At 37.2% G+C, this 27,992-nt stretch overlaps 1 protein-coding gene across 2 annotated transcripts; it reads right to left on the bottom strand.

The window, feature by feature from the left end:
- Positions 1-6: 6 nt before the first annotated feature.
- LOC143381140 (pancreatic triacylglycerol lipase-like) lies at positions 7-27,992 on the bottom strand. Of its 2 annotated transcripts, none has more exons than XM_076834460.1 (12): positions 27,941-27,992; positions 26,481-26,635; positions 22,280-22,402; positions 20,152-20,286; positions 10,765-10,876; positions 9,369-9,488; positions 9,145-9,264; positions 8,548-8,666; positions 5,570-5,699; positions 4,415-4,523; positions 2,330-2,494; positions 7-70 (listed from the first exon to the last, which is right to left on the bottom strand). In XM_076834460.1, exons 1-12 carry the CDS (start codon positions 27,990-27,992, stop codon positions 7-9), a joined length of 1,404 nt encoding a protein of 467 aa, XP_076690575.1. The 2 variants fall into 2 exon arrangements, with proteins under 2 accessions (XP_076690575.1, XP_076690576.1); XM_076834461.1 differs by having other exon boundaries at positions 22,280-22,394; positions 26,467-26,635; positions 27,941-27,986.

Raw genomic sequence — 27,992 nt, 5'->3', positions numbered from 1 at the left:
CTCCTCCTAACACGGGGTGAGGGTGAGCAGAACGTCTTCCCTCACAGTGTCAGAACTGCAGAAGTTGAACCTGTGGAGAGAAAACAACAATAGGTCAGGTCTTCCTGGCACCAGCTGGAGTGCTGAGCATGAGGTGGACATGGAGGGAAGACTTTTCTTGAAGGACTTAATTCTCCTTTCTGATTTTGTTTTGCAGTTGTGCAAGCAGCAGAGAAAGAAGCTGTCAGGGGATATTCCAAAGAACAGGAAGAGCTCCTTTGTCCTGTCAAGCAGCTACGGAACAGCTGGCACTTATCAACCAAGGCATCTAAGCAAGAGCAGAGCCAACAGCACAAGAAATCAGCCCTGCCTGAAACTGAAGGTCCTCGCGCTGGCTAGCCGTTCTTATTTTAATTCAACAATTGAACTGAAATGTTCCATTTTTCTCATTAGACTAAACAATGTTTAAGATGTTTGGAGCTAATTTTCTCTAATAAAATACATTAGCATGTGCAAAGTAAAAAGTGTTCAGAATTTTTTTTCTCTTTATTATAATTCCCCTCTCTGTGGTTTGATGGATACTCTTGTGTTTGGGGGTATGAAGTAAAACAAGAAGAACTTGAACCCAAGCACAATAATATATCAACAGTCAGTTTGATAACTCAAAGAGCTACCTAGTGGCTAATGGTGGTGTTTCCTTCATTTTTTGACTCATTGGTTTATAGTTTTAACAAGTTTGATAATTATGGAGCCTTTATTACTTTCTTCAATGTCTAATTCTTGTTGTCTTCAGGGTATTTTTCCAGTGAAATATTATTGGTCATCCCTAGAAGTTCAATTTGGATATTTTTCTATATATGCAATGTTTCCTTTGATTTTTTGAATAAAATGGAATAGATGTTTACTAACTGCTTTACTTTTGCCTGCTGATTCTAACATTCTAACTATGTCAGTGCTGGCTTGGTGCCAATTCATTGATTACTTTCCTCATTATAGGTGTCTTATCCTGCTTCTTTAACTAGAATCTTTGAATTAATTTCATATAGTGTGAATTTTATCTTGCTAGTGCTGGATAATTATGTATCTCTATAAATCTTTTGTTCTGGGATGCAGTTATTTGGAAACAGTTTGATCATGTCAAGTGCTGCTGAATCTAGACTAACCATTTTCCATAGGAATGTAGACTGTCCGACATAGTCTACCCATGACTCTTGCATTATAACTTTTCCCAGGCTGGTGGGAACATGCACTATTAACCCTGAAGGTCACTGGCTCTGTTCTCTCTAATCCTTTCAAATGACTATTTCCCTGGCCATGGCAACTTTTCCAGTACACATGAGCTGACCAGTACAGTGCTGAATACTCAAGGGATTTTCTAGAACTCTAGGATTTTCCCTCTCAAGTTCTCTACTGTCTGGTGGGCTGTGCCATAATGTCCGGTTGCCTTAGATTCAATGATTCTTAATATTGTCTTTTTGACTTGGAGGGTCCACTGGACTTTGCCTGCACTACTCCTGCCTATTTCACATCCTGGAAATTGAAGACAGGGGCAGTTTTAACCTGCTTTAAGGTTTCATCTTGGTTGTTCATTTGTTTTTTTCTATCAGGCATCACTCCCCCTTATTGATTAAAATTCAATGTCTCAACCGTTGTCATATCTTTTTCCTGAATTCTTGGTTGCTTCATCTGTGAAGGTGAACGTGGGGCCTTTACTCCACCTTTGCCAGAAGCAGAAGTCCCTTCATTGGGTTTTTATGAGGACAAACAGCCCGACGACAGAAGCACCAGAGTTTGGCTGAAACTCACATCCTCTTGAGCTTAAATTGGTCCTACTTCACCCTTCCTGGTAGTCCCCTTGGTAAACACCCTCTGTCTCGCACACAGTCCAGTCATGGTCAGGGTGAAGGACTCATCTCCTGATGTCTGTCTTCACCTAGAGGACCAGTGATATGGAGCACGTACTTCTGTTCCCTGATAAGTTTAATGAGTTCCTAACAATTTAAATGACAGTTTGCTGAACCCATGAAGTTTGGGGATAAACACAGATTGATGACAAGTACAGCAAAAGGTTCATTTGCCCAACAGATTTTTTTCACCATAGGAAAGCCAGATTCTCATTGTAACACTAAATTTGTATCATATAACAACTCTAACTACAAATCTATCAAAGTTGATTTTCCTTAAGTACTGTACTTTCTCCTAAAGACACAGAAGGTATTAGAAAGCAGGTGTGGCTGGAATACAGGTGAACCACTGTGGGAAGTTTAACTTAAAGGAGAATTTTAGTGGGGATAGAATTGTGAACAATAATACTCAATCCTTCTCAGCCCTTTGGATTTTTATTACTTACACTCTTCCATCATTTCTTTCCACTCTGATGCTAGATGCTCCGACTTTGGGTAGTGTTGGGTTGATCACATTGTTATACCAAATAAATTTAACCTTCTGCACATCTCCAACATCCACATCAGAATCAAACTCATTAGTATGAGTCTTTCCTGGTTGGAGGTAGCCCCTGGGGAGTTAAGAAAAGAACAAAAATATACTGAAACACACCAAAACATACACATAAAAAACATACATATAAATACATAAATATACATAAATATTTCTAGAGCCAGTGTACAATGCAAGCCAAGATGATTAATAGAATACTTATCATCCTAATGCATTAAATAAATTTACACATACACATTAACTCAGAGGTATGTTTTGACTCGTATTACTTTTAGATTATCTTTATTATTAAAACTGCACACCGAATACAGTTATCTCATACTAGACAAAGGCACCAAAAACACATGTTGGAGATATGATAGCCTTTTCAACAAATGGTACAGGGAAAACTGGAAATTTATATGCAGAAAGATGAAATTAAGCCCTTATCTCTCACTATGCACAAAACTCAACTCAAAGAAGATCAAGGTCGTAGGAATTATACCAGAGACCCTGCGCCTAATAGAAGAAAAAGTAATCCTTAATCTTCATCATGTCAGATTAGGCCCCAATTTCCTTAACAAGACTCCTAAAGTGCAAGAAATAATATCAAGAATCAATAAATGGGATGGATTCAAATTACAAAGCTTCTTCTCAGCAAAAGAAATAATCAATGAGGCAAAGAGAAAGCCTACATTTTGGGAGCAATTTTTTACCACATGCACATCAGATAGAGCACTAATCTCCAGGATTTATAAAAAACTCAAAAAACTTAACACCAGAAAAACAAATAACCCAATCAATAAATGGACTAAGGAACTGAACAGACATTTCTCAGAATAAGATATACAATAAATCAACAAATACATGAAAAAATGTTCAACATCTCTAGTAATTAGAGAACTGCAAATCAAAACTACTCTTAAGATTTCCTCTCACTCCAGTCAGAATGGAATACAAGAATACAATCAACAATAAGTGTTGTTGAGGATGTGGGGGGAAAGGCACATTCTTACATTGGTACAGCCAATATGGAAGCAGTATGGAGATTCCTTGGAAAAATGGGAGTAGAACCACCATTTGACCCAGCTATCCCACTCCTCGTCTATACCCAGCATAGTATAGTGATGCATCCACAACAATGTTTATAGCAGCACAATTCACAATACTAATGTGACAGATGCCCTTCAATTGATGAATGTATAAAGAAACTGCGGTATGTATACACAATGGAATATTACTCAGCATTAAAAGAAAATAAAATCATGGCATTTTCAGGTAAATGGATGGAGCTGGAGAATATCATGCTAAGTGAAGTAAGCCAATCCCAAAAATCCAAAGGCTGAATGTTTTCACCGATAAGTGGATGCTGATTCATAATTGGGCGGCGGTAGGGGGGGGGCATGGGAGGAATGGAGAAATTATGGATAGGGCAAAGGGGAGGGAGGGGATGGGAAGGGGCATGGGGGTAGGAAAGATGGTGGAATGAGATGGACATCATTACCTTAGGTACATGTATGAAGACATGAAGAGTATGACTCTACTTCATGTACAACCAGAGAAATGAAAAATTGTTCTCCATTTGTGTACTATGAATTGAAATGCATTCTGCTGTCATATATAACTAATTAGAATAAATGAATAAATTTTTTTAAAAATTACAAACATGTTTTAGTTATTATCTTCTCACAATTATGGTGAAATCATTATATTACCTCTCACATTTTTGCAGGGAGAATAATTATTTACTGTTGACAATTCAGATATCTGACATCAAAGCAAACATTAATGATTTTCTCAGGAAATAGAGAAAAAATTTAGAAACATAATTCTGAAATGTATTAAGGTACCAATATGAAAGAATATATTTCTTTTTATTATATGTGACAGCACTCTACTCCCACAGAGTAAAGAATAAACAAACTCTTCTGTCAATAGCATACATTATACAGGCACAGTATTTCAACACTTAAGAAGCTTAAAGTGATATTTTACTCACTTGTAAACTTCATACTGCTTAGAGTTTCCTCCACTTCCATACAAGGAAACTAAGACATGTCCTGTAACTTGCTTTCCAGAAAGTGTGACAGCTATCTGGTACCGCCAACCTTGATGGGGGAGAAATTTGGCAAAATGTCAACTTGTAGAGAAGACTCACTTAAAATAGGTTAATAAGGACCCCACTACCACAGAATGCGGAGTAACTTATATATATGGTATTGGTAATTTTATGTAATAGTTATACACATTCCTTTATGTAAGTGCTCAGAGGACAGGTATTGAGGAGTGGGGCAGGGGAGTGGTGGCCAAAACCAACAAGGTTAAATTCTTTTAAGCCAAAGAACCAAGTAGTATATTTTACTTTCAACTTATTAACATAATAACTTGCTCTTAAATATTCTAAGAACTTAAAGTTAAAAGATCGTGGAAAAATAACAGAATGTAACATTTTCATTAATTTTACTTTCATCCATCACCAAATTTTAGAGTATTGCCATGCTTTTGTCTAAACACTCTATATTTATTTTTCAAATTCTATATTTCAGTTTTTCATTGACCTTGGAAATGAACCAATTTAGGCAAGCAAAAGACTGCCCTGGTATGAGTCAATAGTAAACTAAAAGGTTTTGCTCTTTAGTGCTAATATAGGAGATGGGAAAACATTTGTCTTGATTTTTACAATATTCCTAACTCTACTCATTTCAATTTAAGTATTTTTCTTCCTCTTTACCCAGAAAGAAATCCAGGAGTCTGACCTCAAGTATCACTATTTCCACACCCTCCACTTCCCATTCCCCCATGATGTTCTTGATCCTAAATATCTCTTGAATCTGTCAAACTGTCAATTTTTCTCTGGAATTACTTTTTTGTCTGTACAAAACCTCATAATTCTGCCGAATGAATTTTTGACTGAATTCAAAGTGATTGGAACATAGGAAGCCTTCTGAATTCAGCCAGAATCAACTGTGAAGAAATTCATTCTTGTCCCATTGAAGCCCCACACTGTGTTCTGCTACGCAAATGAGCCATCATTACCTGGAGCACAGCACTGTGCATTTTCCCACACCATGTAGAACATCAATTTCACACGTTACCAACGGAAATGATAAAATACATATACTTAGGACTTAAGGTAAATAAAATGGAAACTTACGTGCAAAAGTACTGGCATCCCCAGTGTTCAGATAAAATTTCTGGCCCACTCCACTTGTTTTCCCAGCAAATCTATCAGCAAAGTGACCCATCTGTGGACATCCTCCACTTGGACAGGGGAAGCACTTGTTCTAGTGAAAACAAATGATGAATGAGAATGCTTTTTCTTTTAATGGTGCACTATCTTTCCCTCTATGTGACAAATTTAAATATTCTAAAGTGAATACTATTATAATGGTAAAAGGAATTCCAAACTATGTCTCAGCAAAGGTTAACAGGGCATCTCAAGATCTGCAAGGATAAATCAGCAATTTTACTGTTGGATAACATAATAATAATAACCAGACAAGTGGGAGAATTTATGTGCATGTAGTTTCATTTCTCTTTTGCCTTTCTCAGTTGTCCTATTTACCTGAAGGCATCCATCTGTCTTCAAGGCGTTTAGAATTTTCTTGCTTATCGATTGATCAATTGATTGTGGTCTTTAGGCTAGAACCCAAAGCTTCAGGAATGCTAGGCAAGTCCTTTATCATTAAGTTACATCCCAACCCTTGGATTTATTTTGGAAAAATTGCATAAGAAAGAATGTAAGAGCCAGTTATGGTGGCGCACGCTGTAATCCCAGCAGCTTGGGAGGCTGAAGCAGGAGGATCATGAGTTCAAAGCCAGCCTCTGCAAAAGCGAGGCGCTAAGTTAGTGAGACTATGTCTCTAAAATAAAATACAAAATAGGGCTGGGAATGTGGTTCAGTGGTCGGGTGGTTGAGTTCAATACCTGGTACCCAACTACCCACCCTCAAACAAAGAAAGAATATCAGAATATTAGCTTCTGATGTCCACAGGACTATTAAGAGAACAATGGACCCCAAAGTCAGGCTTTTCTCAAAAAACAGAACATTTTCCGTTTTCTAAAGCTTCTATTTAGCATATCAGGAACTGCATGTTCACATCTCTGAATCTCCCCACCTGAAGACAGAACACTCCAGTTGGTCATTAAGGCTAACCATGAGCCTCGAGTCTCAAGAACACAGATATTATGGGAAAATATCCTCTCTTCCTGGGCCAAGGATGGTTTTAGAAGGGATGAAGAGGGAGGAATAGCGTTGGGAAGACAAGCAATCCCCATGCCAGAGGGAAAGGCTGCTGCACTGTAAGGGCAGGTGGTGGATTCCTGAATCAGTGGACCAGATGACCCATGGCAGGCCTCAGACCCAGCATCCTGCAAAAGCCAAGGAGAGACTGAGCTGCAAGGAAGAAGGCCAAAGCTGAGTGGGGAAAAAAGGTGATAGAAGTGTGACCTAGACTCCATGGGGTTGTGGTGATCACTTTAAGAACTTGCTGACATGACAAAAGAAAGTTATTTGCTGAGAAGGAATAACGGGGGATTGTAGAAACTGAAAAAGAACTGTGTTCTTTTTTCTAGAACTATGGTTTGAACTAAGTTAGTCCACATTAGTACAATGAATTATAGAAGTTAATTTATTCTCCAATCATAATTCTTTACAATCAACCTATGTAACTCACTTAGACTCCCTTTTTCCCCAGCTTTAAAAGGACCCTTGAAACCCCTCCCCCTAGTGGACATATTTTGGTTTCTACTGGATTCTGTGTTCCTCAGATTGCAGTTTAATACCCCAAATAAATGCCCACCCCATTTCTTAACAGATCATCTGTGTCTCTTTGGGTGACATTTTTTGGAGGGCTTTGCCTGACCCGGACTTCATCTCTATGCCATGAGTGTGCCCATCAATAAGGCAGACGAGGACATGGGTCAGAATCCAAAGGAGCCAAGAGACATGGGCCAGTGAACCCCCACATCATTTCCTCTGTGGTACACAGTTGACCACTAGCACCACCACTGCCAGGATTAGCTGCCCAACTGCCTCTCGGAGAGAATTTTAGGAAGGGGGTCCAAAGGCAGAGAGATCTACAAGACTGAGAACTTATTTTTACGAAAGTGCTGAGTATCACCTAAAAGGATTGTTGATATTTTTGAAAATGACTTTGTTTTAACTGAATAAGTCCTAAAGGTTTTCTGTTTGCTTCTTTGTTTGCTTTATTATCCATATTTGGGCATTGAGAGGGACAGAAATAAGAAGTTAAAACAAAGAAAGAAGACAGGGAGTTTCTTGTCAAACTGTGTACATATTATTAACAAAACATGTGATCCCTTCCTCATCATATATTTCCTATTTTATTATGTTTTTTAGCTCTGGGTTAAGTAATTAACATACATCACAGTGTTAACTCCTCCTGCCAAATATGTTGAGTCTATCATTATTATTTACATTTATAGATGAAGAAATTGCTTTAAAGAAGTGAAATATTTTGTGTAGAATCATTCAGTTATTTAATGGTGAAACCTGGGTTTTGGTTCTCTCTTAATTGCTAGGTTTGTCTCCTTGGTAATTAGGATGCCACTTGAAATTTTCTTTATTGAATGGCATATGTTAGAAATCCTAATTTGGAAAAAAATTGTAGTGAGAAGAAAATCCAAGTTTATGAAAAAAAATGTGTAATAGATATGTCATTTTCAAGAACACACATGAGAATCCAACTTAGAGATCAAGAGAATCCCAAACATGTTGAAAACTCAAAGAAATAATGAATATTATGAGGATGCACAGAAATAGTCACATGCTAATAACTATAGTTTAAAAGGTCACCATTTAAGCAAAATTTCCACATAAGGAGAATGTATAGTTCAACAGTTTCCTATAAATACAACTCAGCGTCCATAACCTAGATTTTTGTTGTTGCTGCAGTTGTTTAGGATTACTTTCATAACAAACTGGAGCACTTATCAGATACATAGAGAAGTGATAGGCAACAGGGTTACTGTGATTAAAATAAATTTATATGACTAAAGGAATAAAGGATTAGAGTATAAACATTCATTGAATACTGTCATGTACGGTGAACCATGTCAGTCATGAGAAGGACAGTCAAAAATTTCTTTAATAGAAATGTGGGTACTTACTGCAGTGAAATCACTGTAAGAGCCACAAGAAAACCCAGCAAAGCCGGTGGGGTTGACAATACTATCAGTATAGTACTTGTAGCTTCTTAAGTGATTACAGGCCACAAAGTCACGACTTCCTGTGAAATCAGACATGATTACATATCAGTGACAGATTTTATTTTTCCACATAAATGTCCTGAGTAGAACATAATTGTTGAATAGGTTTCTCTAATTAGTGTGAACTCATGGAGGTCATCACACAAAATCATTTATGAAGAGTATTTATGATTTGTGAAGCATTCGGAAATTAAATACTGTTTAAGGTTATAATAGTGAGTGCCCCATTGTTAAATGAAATGGAAAAACTGCTTGAGAAGAAAAAGATTGGTCCACTTAGTAATGTATTCCCTGAATTAGATCCTTACAAATTTGACTGCAAATGTACTTTCTTTCCCTCAGTCTCCTCATGCCCATGTGTCCAAATGTGAGCCTGTACCTTGGGGATGCAGTTCAAAACCCTTTGTCATATAAAATGTGAGACATGTACAATTTCAAAGCAAGACAAAATGCAAACTTTCCCCCAATGAAAACCCCCCTGCACACTTAATGGTTTACCTTCCCAGATCCCATCTATGTCAACAATCTGAGAGATAATGTTCTTCTGACATCCGGGCATTTCTTTTCCTCCATTTGGAAAGAAATCGAGGTGACCCACAGTTTGGCTCATTCCTAATCCTGAAGAATTTTAAAATTAGGGAATATTTAGTTTACTGTATAGAAACTATAAAATGCTCTAATGTGTAGACTTAAAACCTTCTAGAAGAACAAGTGGCACTCACCCATGTTGGGAACCATGGGGGCAGAATCTGTGTGAATTACATCTACAAATTGGGCATCACTGGGGTCCAATCGAACTAATTCAGGTGTATCCTGAAAATAAGGTTCTGCTGGATCCAACCCTAAAGTAAATAAAATATGTTATTAATTATGACATTATTCATGTGTATTATTCACTTTTCTTCACTAGTTACAGACCATGAATCATACATGGAAAGAGACAAATAAATTCTTTGTTTTTATTTTGTGTTTTTCCCTACATTTTTATTGGTGCATTATAGTTGTACATAATGATGGAATTTGTTGTTACATATTCATACATGCATATAATAAACAGTATAATAAACAAGTTCTTTCTTGCCTTAGTATTTTTAGAAGGGAATCTTGCTTCTAGTTTGCTATTTACATTAAAGAGAATTTCCCCAACTATAGACATTGCCACTACTAATGGGTACTTAGTCCCTGGGAGTATCTTGGTCACTAGCACAGTTACCATAAAAGAGGCAGACCTGGGAGACATGGAACTAAAAGCTGTTCAGGCTGAGTTGCCACTAGATTTTTTCTCCCATAGGGCAAGGATCATTTTTGTGGTCATGGGACCCATAATCTTCCATGGCACAGTGCCTGGCTGAGTAGGCTGTGGTAAGCATTTACAAATGATGGGAAAGACTATTCTGAAAGATCCTCTTTTCAGAAAATTAACAGACAGAAATTCCAAACACCCTCTTCAACCCAAATGTAACTAACTTATCCACAGTATTAAAAAGAGAATCAGCAGGTCAACACAGAAGTTGGGAGATTAAGAGGAAAGTGGCCTTTCCTCAGGGAATTTCAGAATAATCATATCCTGGTTGTTTTAGGACTTGGATATCCAACATGAGACCCACTGGCTAAGTGTAGCCAGTCTGGGGTTTGCAAAATAGTATTTGAAATATGTCAGCAGCACCAGAACTGGCATCTCAGGACAGCTTGACCCTCTGATCCAGTTCCCCCAGCTCTGTAGTTGATGAGATTTGGGCTTATTAACCATTGCTATTGAAATGGAATACAATTAATTTTATACATTTGAATTCTGTGGCTCTTATTTCCATATTGCTTAATATTTTATGGTATCTATATAATTCAAGAGACTTGTCTTGGATAAACACAGGTGAATAAGGTTTCTAGATTTCTCAATACTCATTTTAGGCATATGAAATGTATTTACATTTTAAAGAGGGTACTATAGACCAAGAGTTCATAACAAATTGCAAGGCCTAATTTCTGATCATGTGGGCCAATTCAGAAAGTCTGACAAGGTAAAAAGCAAGTTGTACCAGATTTCCCTCCTCTATTTCCTTTTAGATCCCAATAGACTACATATAATCTCATTTAGAAGCTTTTGCTTTTATGACCAACCTGTGATTCGTGCAATTGCTCCATTGGTCCTCCTTCCAGCCTCCCCAGCAGCATGGGAACCCAGACTATGGCCAATAACGTGGACATTGGAAAGGGAGTATCCAAACTGAGACTGTTGGAAAGTGGAGGAAACCAGACTATGTCATCCCAAAATATGTCTCTTTGACATAAAGATTTTTAAGCTAAAGGTATCTGAGAATCAACAGTTGCAGAAAGGACTATACGAACTATCTTGTCTTACCTGTAGCAAGCCATAAAAGTCCCTATAAAAAGATGCTTTTCCTGTACCAACACAAGATGACCTTTGTCACCAGAAGTGAGAATTGATGCTACAATAGAAGTGTGTAAATAAACTTATGAAAATAAACCATAATCTCTACTAGTTTGGTACTGCTTTACCTACCTCTTAGTGACTCCCCTGGACCTTACTATCCCTAGCCCATACTCTCTTGTGTGTCATTTTTTTTTTCTCAAAATTCATCTTTTTCTGTGTGTCTAAAGTATAAAGAGTTTCTGTTTTGCCCATTTCTTTCAGTCTTCACTCTCTTGTCTCACCAAGGATATGTAAAAGTTAACAAACATTGTATTATTGTATTCTTTTCTCCTGTTAACCATTCTTGTGTTAATTATGCTCCTAGACCTAGACAAAATTGAAAAATTCCAAATGATGGCTAAGATGGGTAGAGGTGATCGACAACTTCTATAATTTTTGGTGAGCCAGCCAGGAGGTTCTGGGTCTCTTCACAAATTCCAGAGTCTGTAGATGGGATCCTGGGGGTTTAGCAAAAGGTTATCAGAAAAAGATAAGAATTCTTACTGAGTCAGCTCTCCCTGACATCTGTAGGTAGTGCCTGACCAAGAAAGGATACTAAATTTTTATTTGTTCCTTGCTTTCAAAGTTCAGATTGGCAGAAGAACACATGTGAGAACACACTATTTAATAGAGGTTATTTTGTGGAGGGAGGGAGGACGTAGAATAAGAATCTTATTGATTTTAGTTGCTTTTTGAATAAACTGGCTATATTTAAAAAGAAATATGTATACCTGTAGGAAAATCAAATTAAAAATGGAAACAAAGGAGTACAATGGACAGCCTTAGGGATTCCCTTAGCAAGATTAAAGAGGAGAAATCAGTTTAAAGCAAAGTTAAAGAATTTTAAATCCACCATAAATTCTTTCCTCCATGAATTCTTTTAGCTCAGGAGAGAAATTTTTCTAAGAAATTTATTGCTTTAAATTTATATTGGTATGGCTATTGATTTGTTAATGATTACTTTCCTCCTATGGACAGCCTGTTTTTCTTACTGTGATTTGCCTTTCTGTATATACGGAAAACATGAGTAAGACAGCCTTAGTTTGGAATATGGCCAGAAAGAAATGTGAGTTGCATCCCATTTGCAGCTAAGTACACTAATTGTGTTTACATTTTCTAGTCCTTTTGCTTGTCTTTTGGGAATCCCTGTATCTTAGAAGGACTGCATCTTTTTGTTCTTCTTTTAGAGATCCTAATTATAGCCACAAAGTACTTATTAGTTTTCACCTTGAGTCACTTGTGAAGTATACCATTGATTTAAGATTTTTATTTATATTCAGAGTGTGATAGAAATTTTTTAAAAGTTTAAACTTTCTCTCCTGAGCCAAAATATACTCAGAAAGAAAGATGCTGTCTTACTAAAACATTCTAAAGATAAACAACTCTAAATTTGGAACAAAAAAATCTTTTGCTTTCTACCTTAGTTGGAAATTTGCTATGGATAGAAGGGAACAGACTGAAGATAATGCAATTAGGTGTATAAACAGTCCCTTGATGTCACTCAGACTGTAACACAAATTTTTGAGGAATTAAAAACAATAGACCTTAACGTGTAAATCAATAAGTCTTCACAAAAGTAGGAATGTATCTCTATAAAAAGTGATTCTAGTTTTACCATTGCTCAAACCTCATCTGTTCATCTCAGGATGCTTGCTGATATTGTGAAAAGTCAGGACATTGGAAATGGGGCTGTCCTGCATTAAAAGAGGGCAAAATTTAAATAGTAGTTCCCTTGGACTTCTAATAGGCAAATATAGAGAAGAAAAGGGATATTTTCAAAAGAGCTCCATAGTCAGAAGTCAATTGAAAGTTGATGTTCTGGCTGTAATTTTCCTTATTAAATCCTGCTTCTCTCACGGAAGCTTTTCAGGGGACTGAAACTCCTCTTCTCCAGTTGCTGCTAACTCTATGTTCTGCCTCCTCTACTTGCTTCTTTTCCTGTTGGCCTGAATTTTGACTATTTGAATAACAGGCAAATGAAAGATCTTGTATTTTTATTAATATTAGTAAAAGTCTTTAGCCAGGTAAACAGGTAAGCCTAACTTGTCCCATTTTCAAAAAGAAAAAAAATTAACAAAAAGGAAAGAAAAAATTAAAGACATGGTTTGGATCCAATATTCCTTTTCACAAAACAGTGAGGTTTATATTATTACGCCTGTCTCATGGTTAAAAATGTTAAATGAAAGTTATAATGTCTTCATTTTGCCTGTAGATTTACGTTTATGCATATGTTTATGGTTGTTTGCATGATATGAAATCCTCCAAAGAAATTATATTTAAATTGGTTTACAGATAAATGAATGCTCATAAATTAAATATAGCTAAAACTGCCAGATATAGGAATTTACCCAAATATTTTTTCAAGCTCATGTGACTTAGTAATCTTGGATAAATAAAGCTAGTTTAATATTGTTTGAAAACAGAGTGTCTTCTGAGGTGTTAGCAAAGTACCCATGTATTTAATTTCAGGGCTCTCAATTTGTGATACTCACCTGATATGTCCTTGTGATAAAAGTGATTGATGAAAAATAGCTTGAGGGTATAACTCATTTTATCTAATGACTCAATTTCCTGGAGCTAATTGTTGAATTAAATTAAATTAAATTGAATATCAGTAGGATAAAAGTTTAAAAATGATCTTTTAAACAATATATTCAGTGACCATACCCTTAAAGTTCTGTTAGTTAAATTAAATATGGATGTTCATTAAATATTTAGATTATTTTTGATGAAGATGAAATATTAAAACACCAGTTACTGAATATGTGGTTTAATTTTATCTACTTTTGGCTTATTATTACAAAGAAATTAAAGATATTGGTTCTGTTAATAAGCTTAAAAATTGCACTTGGAGGAAGCACAATATCTAGAAATTATAAAATAGTTCAGTCAACAGCAGTTGTTTCACAACTGTTAGGAATTAAAATTCTATCTACTAATTAAAACTACAAAAAGGAAACATCTGTATGCAAAGCTTACATGGAAAAGAAGATGTGTTTTCCTTACAGGAATATTATAGGTAAAACTGAATGAATATAAAAAATTGAGAAAAGATGGAGAGAGAGAGAATCTTGTATGGCCAGACTGACTAAACTTGAGTGAATTTATCCTAAAGATTTTTGAAATAAGCTTTAATATCAAAAATACATCAATACAAAACGAATAATTTAACCAAAACTTTCTTGTGGTAGTAATATGAGATAATAGTAAAAAAAAATTTCTTAAACTCATCTGAGGGAGGAAGAAGAGAGAAATTCTATATTTTGTCAAAATAATTTCCTGTGCTTTGTATTTTCATTAGTAGAGCTTTGATTACTTAAGACAACTGAAAAGAGGTAAAGCTTTTTTTCTATAACAATGTATCTTCTTGTATTTGCCTTCAAAGTATTTTGTTATTATTTTGGTTAAATGAATGGCTATGTTTCATAATGACTTGTGATCCTGTTTTTTTTTTTCAAGTATTATCAGACTTTTGAAAGTTTTTGCAAACTTCTCCAAATAAAATTCTAAATTAAGTCTTTTTGACCTGAAACTAACTTTGGGATGTTCCAGAGTCCCCTGTAATATCCAAAGAGAGATAGTAAGTAAGCCAACTAGGGTTATTTGGAATTAAATTACCTGAGAAACATTGCATATAAGAAATTATGTTTACCCTTCTTTGAGTTAAATATATATTCACACACACACACACACACATATAATATGCATAAAAATTATATATATGTGTATATATATATATGGGGTTGGGGTTGTGGCTCTGTGGTAGAGCTATTTCCTAGCACCTATGAGGCACTAGGTTCAATCCTCAGCACCACATAAAAATAAATAAATAAAATAAAGGTATCATGTCCATCTACAACTAAAAATATTTTTAAATATATAGGGATATATTATTTATATGTGCCCCAGAAGCTGTATGAAATGCCTAGAAATCTGATATGTTTTGGTGTAATGTTATCAATCACAGTTTTGTTATTAAGTTAAAATGTTGCATATCACAACACTTGGAAATAACCAGATTTACATGTGAATTATTACTATGAACTATCACCAGATTTTTAAACCATGGATCATTCTAAGTATTTGGCTATCCACAGACAGTTACTTTTTAGAATGGTTCTTCTCTAAAGGCATTTGCAATCAACTACAACTCAAATATCTTTTCTTCAAAAAAATTCATGAAAGATTCTGATAATTACTCTTTTCAAAGAACACAGCTTAAAGAACCATTAGGATGGGTAAAAATTCCAAGAACTCTAATGAAAAAAATCAATAGGTTCATGAAACCAGTAGGCTAATTCAACACTAAGCAGAACAATAATTAATCATGTAGGACTAAACTTATGAAGGATTATGATTTTTCAATGAGTTTTTTTGTTCAAAACATTACTGATTCTTTTTGTATTTTATTTTTAAAATTGATAAAAGAGAATAAAACCTCAAAAAGAGAAAAAATATTTTAAGCTCTCTAAAGCTTACAGTAATTTGGAAAGATATACTTAAATGAACAATTGAAAGATTTACTTTTGCTCCCTACCTGATCTCTCCATGATTCAGAGGCTATTCATGTATTTTTGTATTCTCATGGCAACATGGTTCTTGGCACAAGCCAGTAAGAATCTCTTCACTGTAATGGGACACACTTGGAAACTCTAGTTACATTACCAAGGCTTTGACTGGAATGTCATATTTTCTAATATGACCAGACAGCTTTAAGTGACTGAGGTTGACTTTATGGAGCTAGTAAAAAAAACCCTGGAAATACTGCACTGGTTCCTTACACACGTGATTGCTTTACAGTGTTTGATGAGTAAAAACCACCTCTTCCTAGCCAGCCCAGGCACCTCTAGCTATTTGGGGGAACTTGAGAAGAAAAGAATCCATCCGTCACAGTTATGTAGTTGAGTCCTTGGATTGGCTTTGTAGCCTCAAGAGACTTTTAAGTGCCTGATCTGAGATTCTTTATCAGATTTTAAGTGTCAACAGAGCAAACTTAACAGAGTCAATCACTATTCTTGTTGCACTTAGGTAAATCATCAGGCCAAGTTCAACGAGACTAAACTTATTTTGCAAACAAATCATTGTAATTATCTTTGGTAAACATGGTAAATATGATTATATAGAGAAAATAAAACTCTATAGTACATATGTTATTAGATTCTAGCTCATTGTTCTGTTTTGTTTTTAAGATTTTATTATTTGCCTGCAAATTGGACTAAATCCTAATTATTTTAGTTTCCTCCAGCATCTGGCTACAAATTTCCAAAATAACATTTCTCCTGCCTTTCTGACTTGGAATCACTAAGATCAAAACAAAACAAAACAAAAAGTGTTTTTTTTTTTTTTTGTTTGTTTGTCTTCCTGAAGAAGAAACTGGTTGACATTCAAACTTAAAACAAAGAAAAAATTGTCATATTGCTGCTATCTGCCTTGTTCTACTGAAGACAATTCAAGCTCAATATCTGTCTTTCCTCCAAGCTCAGAAACTAGTTGATAGACTAATCATTAGCCTTTATTTATTTATTTATTTATTTTTGTAGAAATGCCTCTTATTCATGACCTTGTATGCTTGTACCACATGGAGACCTAATATTAATGAGATCCTACCTTCAACCCCACCTCCTAAAAATGAAACACAAACCTTTCATATTTAATCGAACTGGTCTGTTTTTTAGGACTAAGAGACTGATTCAGTTAGATATGGGATGATGTACTCAAATTTGGTCTTTTCTGCTTATGCCAAACTATGTTTTTCTCCCCCTTTGCTGATCTCTGATACAAGAACCTCTCATCCAAATCTCTGAAAAGCTGCCAAGTTGGCTCTTACTATGGGAAACCTTCTAAAAATGAAGCCTCAAATGGGGGATTAGGAAAAATCAGAATGTACCCCAGAACAAGCCTCCTGGGCATAAATATTTTTGAGCTGAAGGTACTAGAGGAGCAGTTGCAGGAAGGGCTATCTGAACTGCTTCGTCTTACCTTTAGGAAACCATAAAAGTTTCTGGAAGAGAGATGCCTTCCCTGTACCCACATAAGAAGTTCTCTTGTCACAGAGTCTAGGAATTGATGCTGCAATGGATGAGTACAAACACACTTACAGAAACAACCCTGTCCTCTGCTGGTTTGCACTCCTTCGTGTACCTCATACTGACTCCGCTGGAATTCACCAGCCCTCACCCACAAGCCTTTGTCTTGTCATTTCTTTCAAAAACATTGTCAATCTCTGTCCAAAACATATAAATATTTCTGCTTTGTCCATTTCCCTGGGTTGTCACCATTTTGTGAATGTCCAGAGATACATATTAAAAATTAACAAAAATTGTATACTTTTCTCCTGTTAATCTTTTTTCTTATTAACTTGGTTCCTAGACCAAACCTAAGATCCCAAATAAGAGCAAAGATGGGCAGAGCTGGTCCACAGTCTCAAAACACACACACACACACACACACACACACACACACACATATATCTTCTGAATGTTCTGAAGTATTGCAGAATTTGAGGTAGGTACCAAAGGAGCGAACTCCAAAGTCTGGAGGGTTTTTTGTTTTGTTTTGTTTTTGATACCAGGAATTGAACTCAGGAGCACTCAACCACTGAGCCACATCCCCAGCCCTATTTTGTATTTTATTTAGGTCTCACTAAGTTGCTTAGTGCCTCGATGTTGCTGAGGCTGGCTTTGAACTCATGATCTTTCTGCCTCAGCCTCTGGAGCCGCTGGGATTATAAGCATGCACCACTGTGCCTGGCTCAAAGTCTGGAGTTTTAATAAGAAGTAATGCTCCTTCAGAGTAAATGATTTTATGGATTTTGCCCACAACTATATGAAATATAAAAATGATTTTAAACTTTTAAGCTAATGGGAAAAGGCCTCTATTCATTCTATTGCTACGTAGACAGGAATGGATTGTTAGCCAGAGGTGATGAAGCAAGGATTTAAAACAGAAAATCATGAAAGCAGCTACTTAAATATATTCACATTTAACATTTTATATGCTTTAGGCTACCTAATCAGGTTAGGTTGTTACCATATCATACCTCTCTTTTAAAAAACAAGCAAACTAGTTTAATATCAAAGGTAACATTATCATGTATATTTGGTAATGACCAATAAAACTAAAACAAATACTGGTAGAATTCATTAGAAATAATCTGCAAAATTGCTTGAATAAGTTCGCTAAAAAAAAAATTAGTTTATGGACCTAAAAAGGTTTGTTGATAGACCCAAATCTAGATTTTTTTGCATTTTTCATCAACGGGAAGGCCATATTTCAGCAATAAATGTCTGTCAATTATCATAATTGATTTAGGATTGGAATGAGAAAGGGATTTTTGGACATGTCCCCAGAAGCACAGGAATCAAAAGCAGAAATGTCCAAATGGGATTGCATCAAACAACAATAGCAGAATGAAGAGACAACCTAAGGAGTAGGAGAAAATGTTTGCAAGCATAAATCTGACAAAGGTTCACTATCCAGAAGGACTCAAGCAACTCAACAGACAAAAAAAGGAAAAAAAATCTGATTTAAAAATGGGCATTAGACTTAAAATAGACATTTCTCAAAAGAAGACACACAAATGGTCAACAGGAATATTTTTTGAAAAATGCTGAATACCATTAATCATCAGGATGATGCAAATCAAAGCAACAGTGAGATTCCAGTAAGAATGGACAGAACCAGGAAAACAAGAGATAACAAGTGCCTGCAAAGATGTGGAGAAAAGGGTGCCCCTGCATGCTGTGGGTGGAAAGGTAAATTAGTACAGCCATCATGGAAAATAGCAAAAAGGCTTCATATGATCCAGTAACCCCATCCCTCAGCACATACGCAAAGGAGATGACATTGAAATTGGTATAATTAAGAGACATCTGCACTACCTGTTTATTCCAGCACTATTCACAATAGCCAAAAAATGAAAGCAACCCTAGTGTCTGTCAACTGATGAATGGATTAAGAGAAGGTGATGCATAAACACAATGCAATATTATTTAGTAATAAAATGATGAGATCCTGTCATTTGCAGTAACATGGATGAAACTGGAGATCATTATATTAAATGAAATAAACCAGGCACAGAAAAACCAGTGTCACATGATTTCACTCAGATGTGGAATATAGAGAAGTTGATCTCAGAAGTTGAAAGGAGAATGGTGATTACTAGAGGATAGAGTAATGGTGGAGAGAGAGGGAAATGCTGATCAACAGGCTCTAAGCAATAGAAAGGTATAAGATATTCTGGTGCTATTGCACAGTAGGGTGAATATACATAATAATATGCTCATAAATTTAAAAAAGCTAGAAGAAATGATTTTGAACCATAAAAGAATGAAATACTTGATGAGATATATGTTTGCTCTGGTTTGAACACAACACAAGGTATACATATATCAAAACATCACATGATGATCTGTAGATACTGTACAATTTTTTTAATGTATCACTTAAAAAATAAATTTAAAGTATGGAACCATCCTAGGTGTCCTTCAGTAGATGATCGGATAAAGAAATGTGGTATATATATTTAATGAAATATTATTCAGCTTTAAAGAAGAATGAAATTATGGTATTTGCTAGTAAATGGATGGAGTTGGAGAATACCATGCTAAGTGAAATAAGCCAGTCCCCCAAAACCAAAGACCAAATATTTTTTTCTAATATGCAGATACTAATTCATAATAAGGGGGGATCACTAGGGAAGAAGAGAGTTTTTAGATTAGGTAGAGGGAGTACAAGAAGGAGAGGGGAAGGTATTGGGGATAGGAAGGACAGTAGAATGAAACATTATGTGTGTGTGTGTATATATATATATATATATATATGTATAAAACCAAGGTGATTCTACAACATGTACAATCAGGAAAATGAGAAATTTTACCCCATCTATGTAGGATATATCAAAGTGCATAAAGGTATTCTACTGTCATGTATAACTAATTAAAACAAAACAAAAAATTTTAAAAAATAAATTTAAACAAGAAAATTAGAATATCAACAACTTTCTTTTGGAAGTAGAAAAGGAGAACCCAGAAAGCAATAGGTATGAGTGTTTTCAATAACCTGGATATAGTTACCTGAAGGGTATTGATGAAGTAGGCCACTTCTGCTCCCACAACTCGGATGTTCTGGGTGGCCTGGGTGTATCCGGTCCGGGAGCCGCCTTTCCAGTCCACACAAATGCAGTTCACACTTTCTACTTGGATCATGTTCTGATGCAAGAGGTACAAGAAACAGGCACATAATTCAAGACCATTATTAATTGCTTATTAACACATTTGAGCACAGGACAAATCCCCTCCCTGATCTGTACATTTTTTATCATGTCACTTTTAACCTTAAAGTTAAGAGCAAAAGGCCAAGTCTGTAATGGATAAATAATCCCTCCTAAAGTTTAAAATTGACTCCAACCTGGAAGTGTGGCCATCTCAGGAGCTGGGTTCTTGGGATTTCTACTATAACAGCTGTATATGTTGACAACTGATTCAGACAATAGTATCAGACAAGGCAGATTGGGTGGTCTCATTAGAACATCTTGAATGCCATAATATTACATTGTCCCTTGCCCCCGAGGACAATGTCTTGTTTCTCACTGCTGCATGCTCAGGGTCTAGAACAGTTCTTGGCACAGAGCAGGTGCTCAATTAGTAAACAGTGAATGAGTGGGAGACAGGCAGGACCCCCTACCTCCTAAACACATAAATACACTGAAGGTAAGGGAGTAGGCTTTTTCATGATGAAAATGCTAATCAGTGTTTTGGATGAGGCAATTTCTTTGCACATCACTGAAGTTACCTCCCCTAAAACATAGCCTGCAAGGTATCTATTGGAGAATCCCGAGCACAATTACGGTTTCATGAAAAGCAGTTCTGGTAGAAATCGTTTGAGTGTTTGTACATAATCCCAACTTTCCTCCAAAGAATTTAAGAATAGGGGCTGGTAGCTCAGTGGTAGAGAACCTGCCTTGCATGTGTGAAGCGCTGGGGTCGATCCTTAACACCACAATAAATAAATAAATATATTGTGTCTATCTACAACTGAAAAATAACTATTAAAAAAAGAATTTAAGAATAATGAAGCAATCTTTGAAATCATCTCCCAACTCTTGTGTTGCAGAAGGAAAAAAAAAATCCAAAGAAGGAAACTGATTTACTAATGCCATGGTAAAGTAGGATAGAGTCAGGGCTGGAATCCAGGGCCTTTACCATTAATTTTAATCCACTAATTTTTTTTTATCATAATGCAACATTATTGCCAAAGACAAAGCAAATGAAAGAAAACAATAATTTGCTCTTGGAGTCTTAGAAAAAATGTATTGCAATATCTTAAATTATATTCCCTGCAGTTAAGAATCACATATTTTGTCCCATACTGTTTAAAGTATTTTAGAAAGCAGGCTGTGATTTTACAGATTATTTCTAAGTGAATGGACTCCAGTGTGCTCATCTAGACAGATTAGCTAAATGCTCTGAGTGAACTCTGTTCTGCCTTTGGCTGGGGTCAGAGACAGGTGGGAAATCAAATGGGCTTAGGAAGGTCTTTATGTCTTCTTGACACCGTGGAGGAAATGATGACAGCTTTGTGTCATTGCTGCAATAGACACTTGGTAAAGAAAAAGAATACATATGCAAATAAATGCATCAATGTTTCTCACACACTAGCAATTAATAGGAAAACTTTTTCTATTTGTCTTTTAAATCTTCATTATCTGATAACACAGCCAAAGGCAAAGTAAAGAAAATAGGATCACTTCTGCAGAAATAACAGAAGCCAAAAATGAAAACTCACTGTGCTTTTCCTAGGTACTGCTACCAGAGATGAGAGGAACCAGTGAAAATGGGAGGGAAAGTGTTAGTTTGGGTAAAAAAGAATTATTTAGCTCTTCACGTGAAGGTTAAAAGCCAATGAGCACACAGCAGGGATGCATCTGCTAGGCAGCGTCTATAGCTTAAGTTCTGAAGCCCCCCTGGAATTGCTATTAAATAATCACTTCCTGGAGCCACCAAATGCCTGCCCACCTCACTGCCCTGACTGTCCCAGGTGCCTCCGCCCCACCTTCTCCTGCACCTCCCCTGGGAACTTAGGGTCTGCAAGAGTCACAGGATCCTCCAGGGTGGTGGGGACCAGCATTTGTCCTCCATGGTTGGGGCCAGTGCCTTACTTGCCCCTGAGACAAGGTTGCTGTACAAGTTCACCAGGCCTCACCTTGCACATGTTGGCCAGCCAGTTTTCTTCTCCCTTGTCTGTGAATCCATGAATGATGAAGCGGGTTTTTCTATTTGTTTTGAAATTGGAACTTCTGATGCTTGATGAATCTGCAGTGATTTGCTGTTTGGGGAAGAAAAGTGTTTCAGGTCAAGTTTCTTATAGCCTCCTCTAGAACCATTCAGATGAGGGATTCTTGTGAGTAAAGGTTATCCAATGCAGCCACACTATTCACAGTCATCTCCAAGTTGTTACTGTAAAGGCATCATAAATTAATCGGGGATAAAATGCTATAATATCAGTGATAAGGTTTATCTCCACATGATGGAGGGTCTTTTCTATGTGCATGAGTGTCAATGTGTGTGTGTGTGTGTGCTTTTGTATGAATATACGTGTGCACACACATACATATGTGATATATATAATCTTCCTATTTGTATATATATCATGTGTATATATGTGCATTATATATATATAATATACTTGGAAATTTCATAGATATATGCAATAATAGGATATTATATGTATGTGTAATATGAGATTTTTAATCATATAAAATGGTATATATATGTAAGATATATATGATATTTATGTATATATGCACACATATATATACATATATATTATATTTACATATAATATATATGTATTTTTTGTCCATTGTTTTTGTCCATTTCTTGCTGCTATGATAATTTGATAAAACATAGAAGTTTATTTGTCTCATGGTTATATAGGCCAGGATGTCCAGGAGCATGACATGGGCCTGGGTGCTGTCTTCCCTTGTTGGAATTTGAATTGGCAAGTGAGCACATAAGACAGAGAGCCAGACTGCTTTACCTGGAATCTACTACAAGATAACTATATTAATCCATTTTTGCAGATGAAGCTTTCAGGCCTAATCACTTCTTAATGGTCCCTCTTCTTGATGGCAAATAAATTTTGACATGAGTTTTGGTGGGACCATTCAAACCATAGTATCCCCCATTACTTAGAATGTTTGTAATGTGTCCTAGAAGTAACACAAAGCCATGATGAAGTTAATGGACCATTTGTAAAGTTAAATAAAATAATACTTATGCTTGTCTTCCTCAAAATCAACAGAGATGCAAATTCCACTATCTGATTAATTCTCCTTAGGAGGCTTGAATATTTAGTATCTGTTATGGTTTGGATATCCCATTCAAAATGTTGATATTTAATTGCCATTGTGATGATGTTAACAAGTGGGACTTTTAAGAGATGTCATGAGGGTTCTACCCTTAGGAATAGATTAATACCATTATTGTGGAAATGGTTATTGTGGGAGTAGGCTCCTCATAAAAGGAGAAGTTCAGCCTGCACCATTTTGTCTCTCTTTAAACATGTACTCTAGCCATGTGATACCTTCTTCTATCTCATGATGCAACAATAATAACTTCTCAAGATGTAAATCCAAGGGAGGGGATCTGGGGTAATTAATGATGGTGGAATGAGATGATCATTATTATCCAAAGTACAGGTATGAAGATATGAATTGGTGTGAATATACTATGTATACAACCAGAGATATGAAAAGTTGTGCTCTATATATGTAATAAGAATTGTAATGCATTCTGCTGTCATATATAAGTAAAAAAAAAATGTAGATCCTTGATCTGGGAATTCCTTCTATTTTGTAATTATTTACCCATTCTGTGGTAACCTGTTACAGTACCAGGAATTGAACTAAAACAGGAAATTGGCCCCAGGAGTAGGGTTGTTGCTATAAAAATTCCTGAAAATGTGTAGGCTGGTTTGGAACTTAGTAATGGGTAGAGGCTGAAATAATTGGAAGGATCAGGCTAGAAAAATCTTGTTCTAGATTAATAGAGCATAATAATGGTACTGGTAAAAGGTCTCCAGAAGAGAACAGCTACAGGGGAAGTCAGAATCTTAGCGACTAGACTATTGAGAGAAACATGGACAGTAAAGCTCATTCTGATCAAGTCTCAGGTAGAAATGAGGGTCAGGCATTAGAAACTGGTGTAAAGGCCATCCTTATTATATAGCTGCAGAAAAACTTGTCTGAATTGTATCAACATCCTAGGACTTTATGGAATACAGAACTTAAGAGCAGTAAATGGCATATTTGGCAGATGAAATATCTAAGAAGGAAAACCATCAGACTGCTACATGACTGCTATTAACTGCTATATAGGATGAGGAGCAAGATGAAATAAATGACTTAAAGATGAAATTCATAGTTAAAAAGGAAGTTGAACAGACAGATTTAGAAAATTTGCATCCTGGGCACGCAGAGAGTGAAAAGGGGTCATTAAGAAAAGCAAAACAAGTATGTAATCCAGTGACCTTTTGTTTTTTTCCCTAAGAAGACTATGGATAGAAGAAAGCCAGGTGGGATTCTTCAGGACAATGGGAAATGATCCCCAAGGCACTTCTCAGAACTTTGAAGCTGTTTCTACCACCGTAATTCTATAGGGGCAAAATGATTAAGGGTGGGTCAGGGGTGCCCTCCATGGGCTGGCTGCCCAGTGCTGCCTCAGTCTCCGTCCCCGCATTCTACCCCACTGCTCCTCTGCCTTCCCAGCTATGGTTCAAGCAGGCCTAGGTGTGGTTCAGGGCACCTCTATGGAGGGCACACGCAATAAAACAATCGTGGTGTCCATGTGGTATTAAGTCTTCAGACTTATAGAACACAAGGTCTGTGAGCGATGTGCCTCCAACTAGCATTGGGTGGCCTGGGGGCCCATGCAAAGATGATGACACTGGGGTGGAACCACCACAGAGAAACCCCACGAGGCAATGCTCAGTGGAGCTGTGGGAGTGGGGAAGTCCCAGAGACCTCAGCACTGCAGAGCTCCCAGAATGCATCACCAGCTGGTAAGGATAGTAATCCGAAGACTCCAACCTCTGAGAGCTACCAGGCGAACCGAGCTCTGAAAAGTCATGGGGTGGAAGTCCAAGGCTTTGGTGGCCCAACCCATATACCTGTGTCCAGGAGGAGGCACTCAGAGTGAAAGACTAGAGTTTCAAGACAATGTTATTATCACTATAGGGTTTTGGACTTATCTGGGGGCCTTTCACTCCTTTTTCTTGCATATTTTTCTGACTTGGAATGGGGATGTCTCTCTTAGGCCTGTCTTACAATGTATTTTGGTAATAGATAAGTTTGGATTTCACAGGCTCATAGCTTAAGGGATGAATCATGCCTTGAGTCTTACCCGTATCTATTTAGTCTGAACTTTGGAGGTTTGAGTTGAATCAGGAGCAAACTAAGACATTTAGGACTACTGGGGTGGAATGAATGTATTTTGCATGGGAGAAGAACATGAACTTAGGAGGAACCAGGGCGGAACAGTATGGTTTGAATGTCCCTTCTAAAATGTATGTTGAAATTTAATTCTGCTTGTGATTATACTGAGAGGTGGTTAGGACAGGAGGACTCCGCTGTCATGAAGGCATTACTGTGGTTGTGGCAAGAGTGGGAAACTGCAGGAGCGCCCTTCGCAAAAAAGCACAACTTCATCCCACACTCGTCCTTCCTTCTCTCTTCCCACTCTCTCACCAGGTGATGCCCTTTGCTACCTTATGATGCACCAAGAAAGCCTTCTCCAGACTCCACGCTCCACCTGACTTCCCTGCCTCTAATATGAAGTAGACTAGAGACCCTCACCAGAAGACCCCCACCATATTTGTAACATATAAGTTCCTCTTCTTGTCAGAAAGGTTTTTACACAGAATAACAGGAAAAAAAAAAAAAAAAAACTCCTGCAGAGGGCATTGTGTTTCATAGATTCCTCTTTTTTGTAAATGCCAGGTTTAGAGAGAAAACAAACAAACTTGTAAAATCTCTGTCTAGTCTAAAAAAAAAAAAAAGAAAGAAAGAAAGAAAGAAAATGGAACAAAAGCACTTCTAATGTAAATCTTTAAGCCCCTCCTCCCATTGAGTATAAAGTTCAAAGAATTTCCATTTTCTTGGTCCAGAGAATGTTTTAGGCAATAGCCCTCTGGACCTTGCAGTCAGCAAACCTGCTTTCTGACAGTTCCTTGGATACCCAGCTTCTTCTATCCTACATCAGTACTGGAATCAAATAAATAGTGATTTTGTAACACAGTTTACCCAACCTGTTAACCTGTTCTGTCACAGAAGCATGAAATAGATGAAGATAGCCTCAGAACATTAAAAAATGGAAGAGAGTGCTGCAAATAGGAGGATTCTTACTTGATAGCTGTTTGGATTCTCGTTTGTATAGAGGAGGAAGCGGGTGTTGACAAGTCCCGGAGCCCAGGGCAACATTTTCAGAGGTCTTATCAAGGTCCCTCCCCATGGAGAATCATCACTGAAGCAGCCAAGTCTATCATAGCAGACTTCTCTTCCTGAAATCACCCAGAAGAATTTCAAGGATATTAGTTTAACCAGAATGCTCTTTAATGGCGTCGCAGGCAAAATATGTGTCAAATTGCATTTCATGGCAGATCGCCTTCCTCACTCTCCCAAGCACCTCCCACTCATACTCTCACAAAGCAGCTTCAAAGGTCGATGCCTCTGTGGCAGAAAAGCTGCTGCTCCTCCCTGCTACCTCAGGGGACCCCCTCACTGCCCTGTGTCTCTGCTCAGTCCCAGGCGGGGACTCACTTTAGCTTCTTGACCCAGATGTCATCCTTAGGCCACTGGTGCCCAGGAATGGAGTGGCCTGTGTCCTAACTGTGGTGGGGGTGGGCATGTGTTGAGGCTCCTGGCTCCCAGGGCAGCCCTGTGGCTTTGCACTTTGGGTGGAGAGGTCAAGTTTCATGCAAGGGCCAGAACTCCACATCTCCACCTTGACTTTGCATGTAGGTTTCTGACCTAAATTTGAGAGGCCCATTGTGGATTCCTGTGATGAAGAAGGTAGGCAGAAACAATCAAACATGTGGGATTTGACACACTGTGGGCTGGCATGCTCCTGCATAGAGGGACAACTCCAGGAGGGCTCTGGAGAGAAGGCCACATAATAGCACTCGTAAGAGTAGTAGCTGTCTCAGGGCTGCATCCCTCCACATCTTCCTATGTGCCAGCTGCTGGGCACCATGAGCCACTCCTCTTACTTAAGAGTCTCAGTTAGCCCAGGAGATGGGTGATGTCATTTCCCCACTTCACAGACAAGACCCTGAAGCAAGGAGGGGCCTGGGATTTTGCTCAGGGTCATGGAGTTGTAGGTGACTCAACCAAGGTTCAAATCCTTCCCTTGACTCCATGCTAGGGATGCATGACTTAGATATTAAAATTACAAGTCAAGGGGCTGGGGTTGTGGCTCAGCAGTAGAGCACTTGACTAGCATGTGTGAGGCCCTAGGTTCGATTCTTGGCAGCACATACAAATAAGTTAAAAAAATTCATCAACAACTAATAAAAATATTTTTTAAAAAAATTACAAGTCAACTTTGAGCTTCAGTTAAAAAGGGAATTTTTTGTCTAAATATGCCACCTATTTGCTCTTTGAATTATTTCCTGCTTATCTCAAATTCAGCATTAACTGGGAATTGTAGATTTTACCCGGCAATCCTGCTTAGATCTTGAGCTCTCAATCCTGCTCCTCTCTGTTTTCCTCCTGACCCACCTCGTGGCTTGAATCCAGCCCCCAAGTCCTTCTGGAGCAGACTAAGCAGTGAGACTCTCCAAGTCCACCTCAGCGCCTTTTCTTACCTGCTACTGCTCCCAGCAGCAGTGCCAGGGACCAGACCAGCAGCATCTGCAT

This window comes from Callospermophilus lateralis, chromosome 15, assembly GCF_048772815.1.
Source record: "Callospermophilus lateralis isolate mCalLat2 chromosome 15, mCalLat2.hap1, whole genome shotgun sequence".
NCBI classification, from domain to species: Eukaryota; Metazoa; Chordata; class Mammalia; order Rodentia; family Sciuridae; genus Callospermophilus; species Callospermophilus lateralis.
Note: the sequence above shows the minus strand (reverse complement) of the source record. Positions and strands in the feature narration are given on the sequence as shown.

Bases quoted from the DNA above. Each gene is read 5' to 3' on its own strand.
- LOC143381140 (XM_076834460.1), bottom strand. From the start codon at position 27,992: ATGCAGATGCTGCTGGTCTGGTCCCTGGCACTGCTGCTGGGAGCAGTA. The intron at 22,403-26,480 runs GTAAGAATCCTC...TTCCCCAAACAG, and splicing joins AGAATCCAAACAGCTATCAA to CAAATCACTGCAGATTCATC. The intron at 9,265-9,368 runs GTGAGTGCCACT...AAAATTCTTCAG, and splicing joins CCCCATGGTTCCCAACATGG to GATTAGGAATGAGCCAAACT.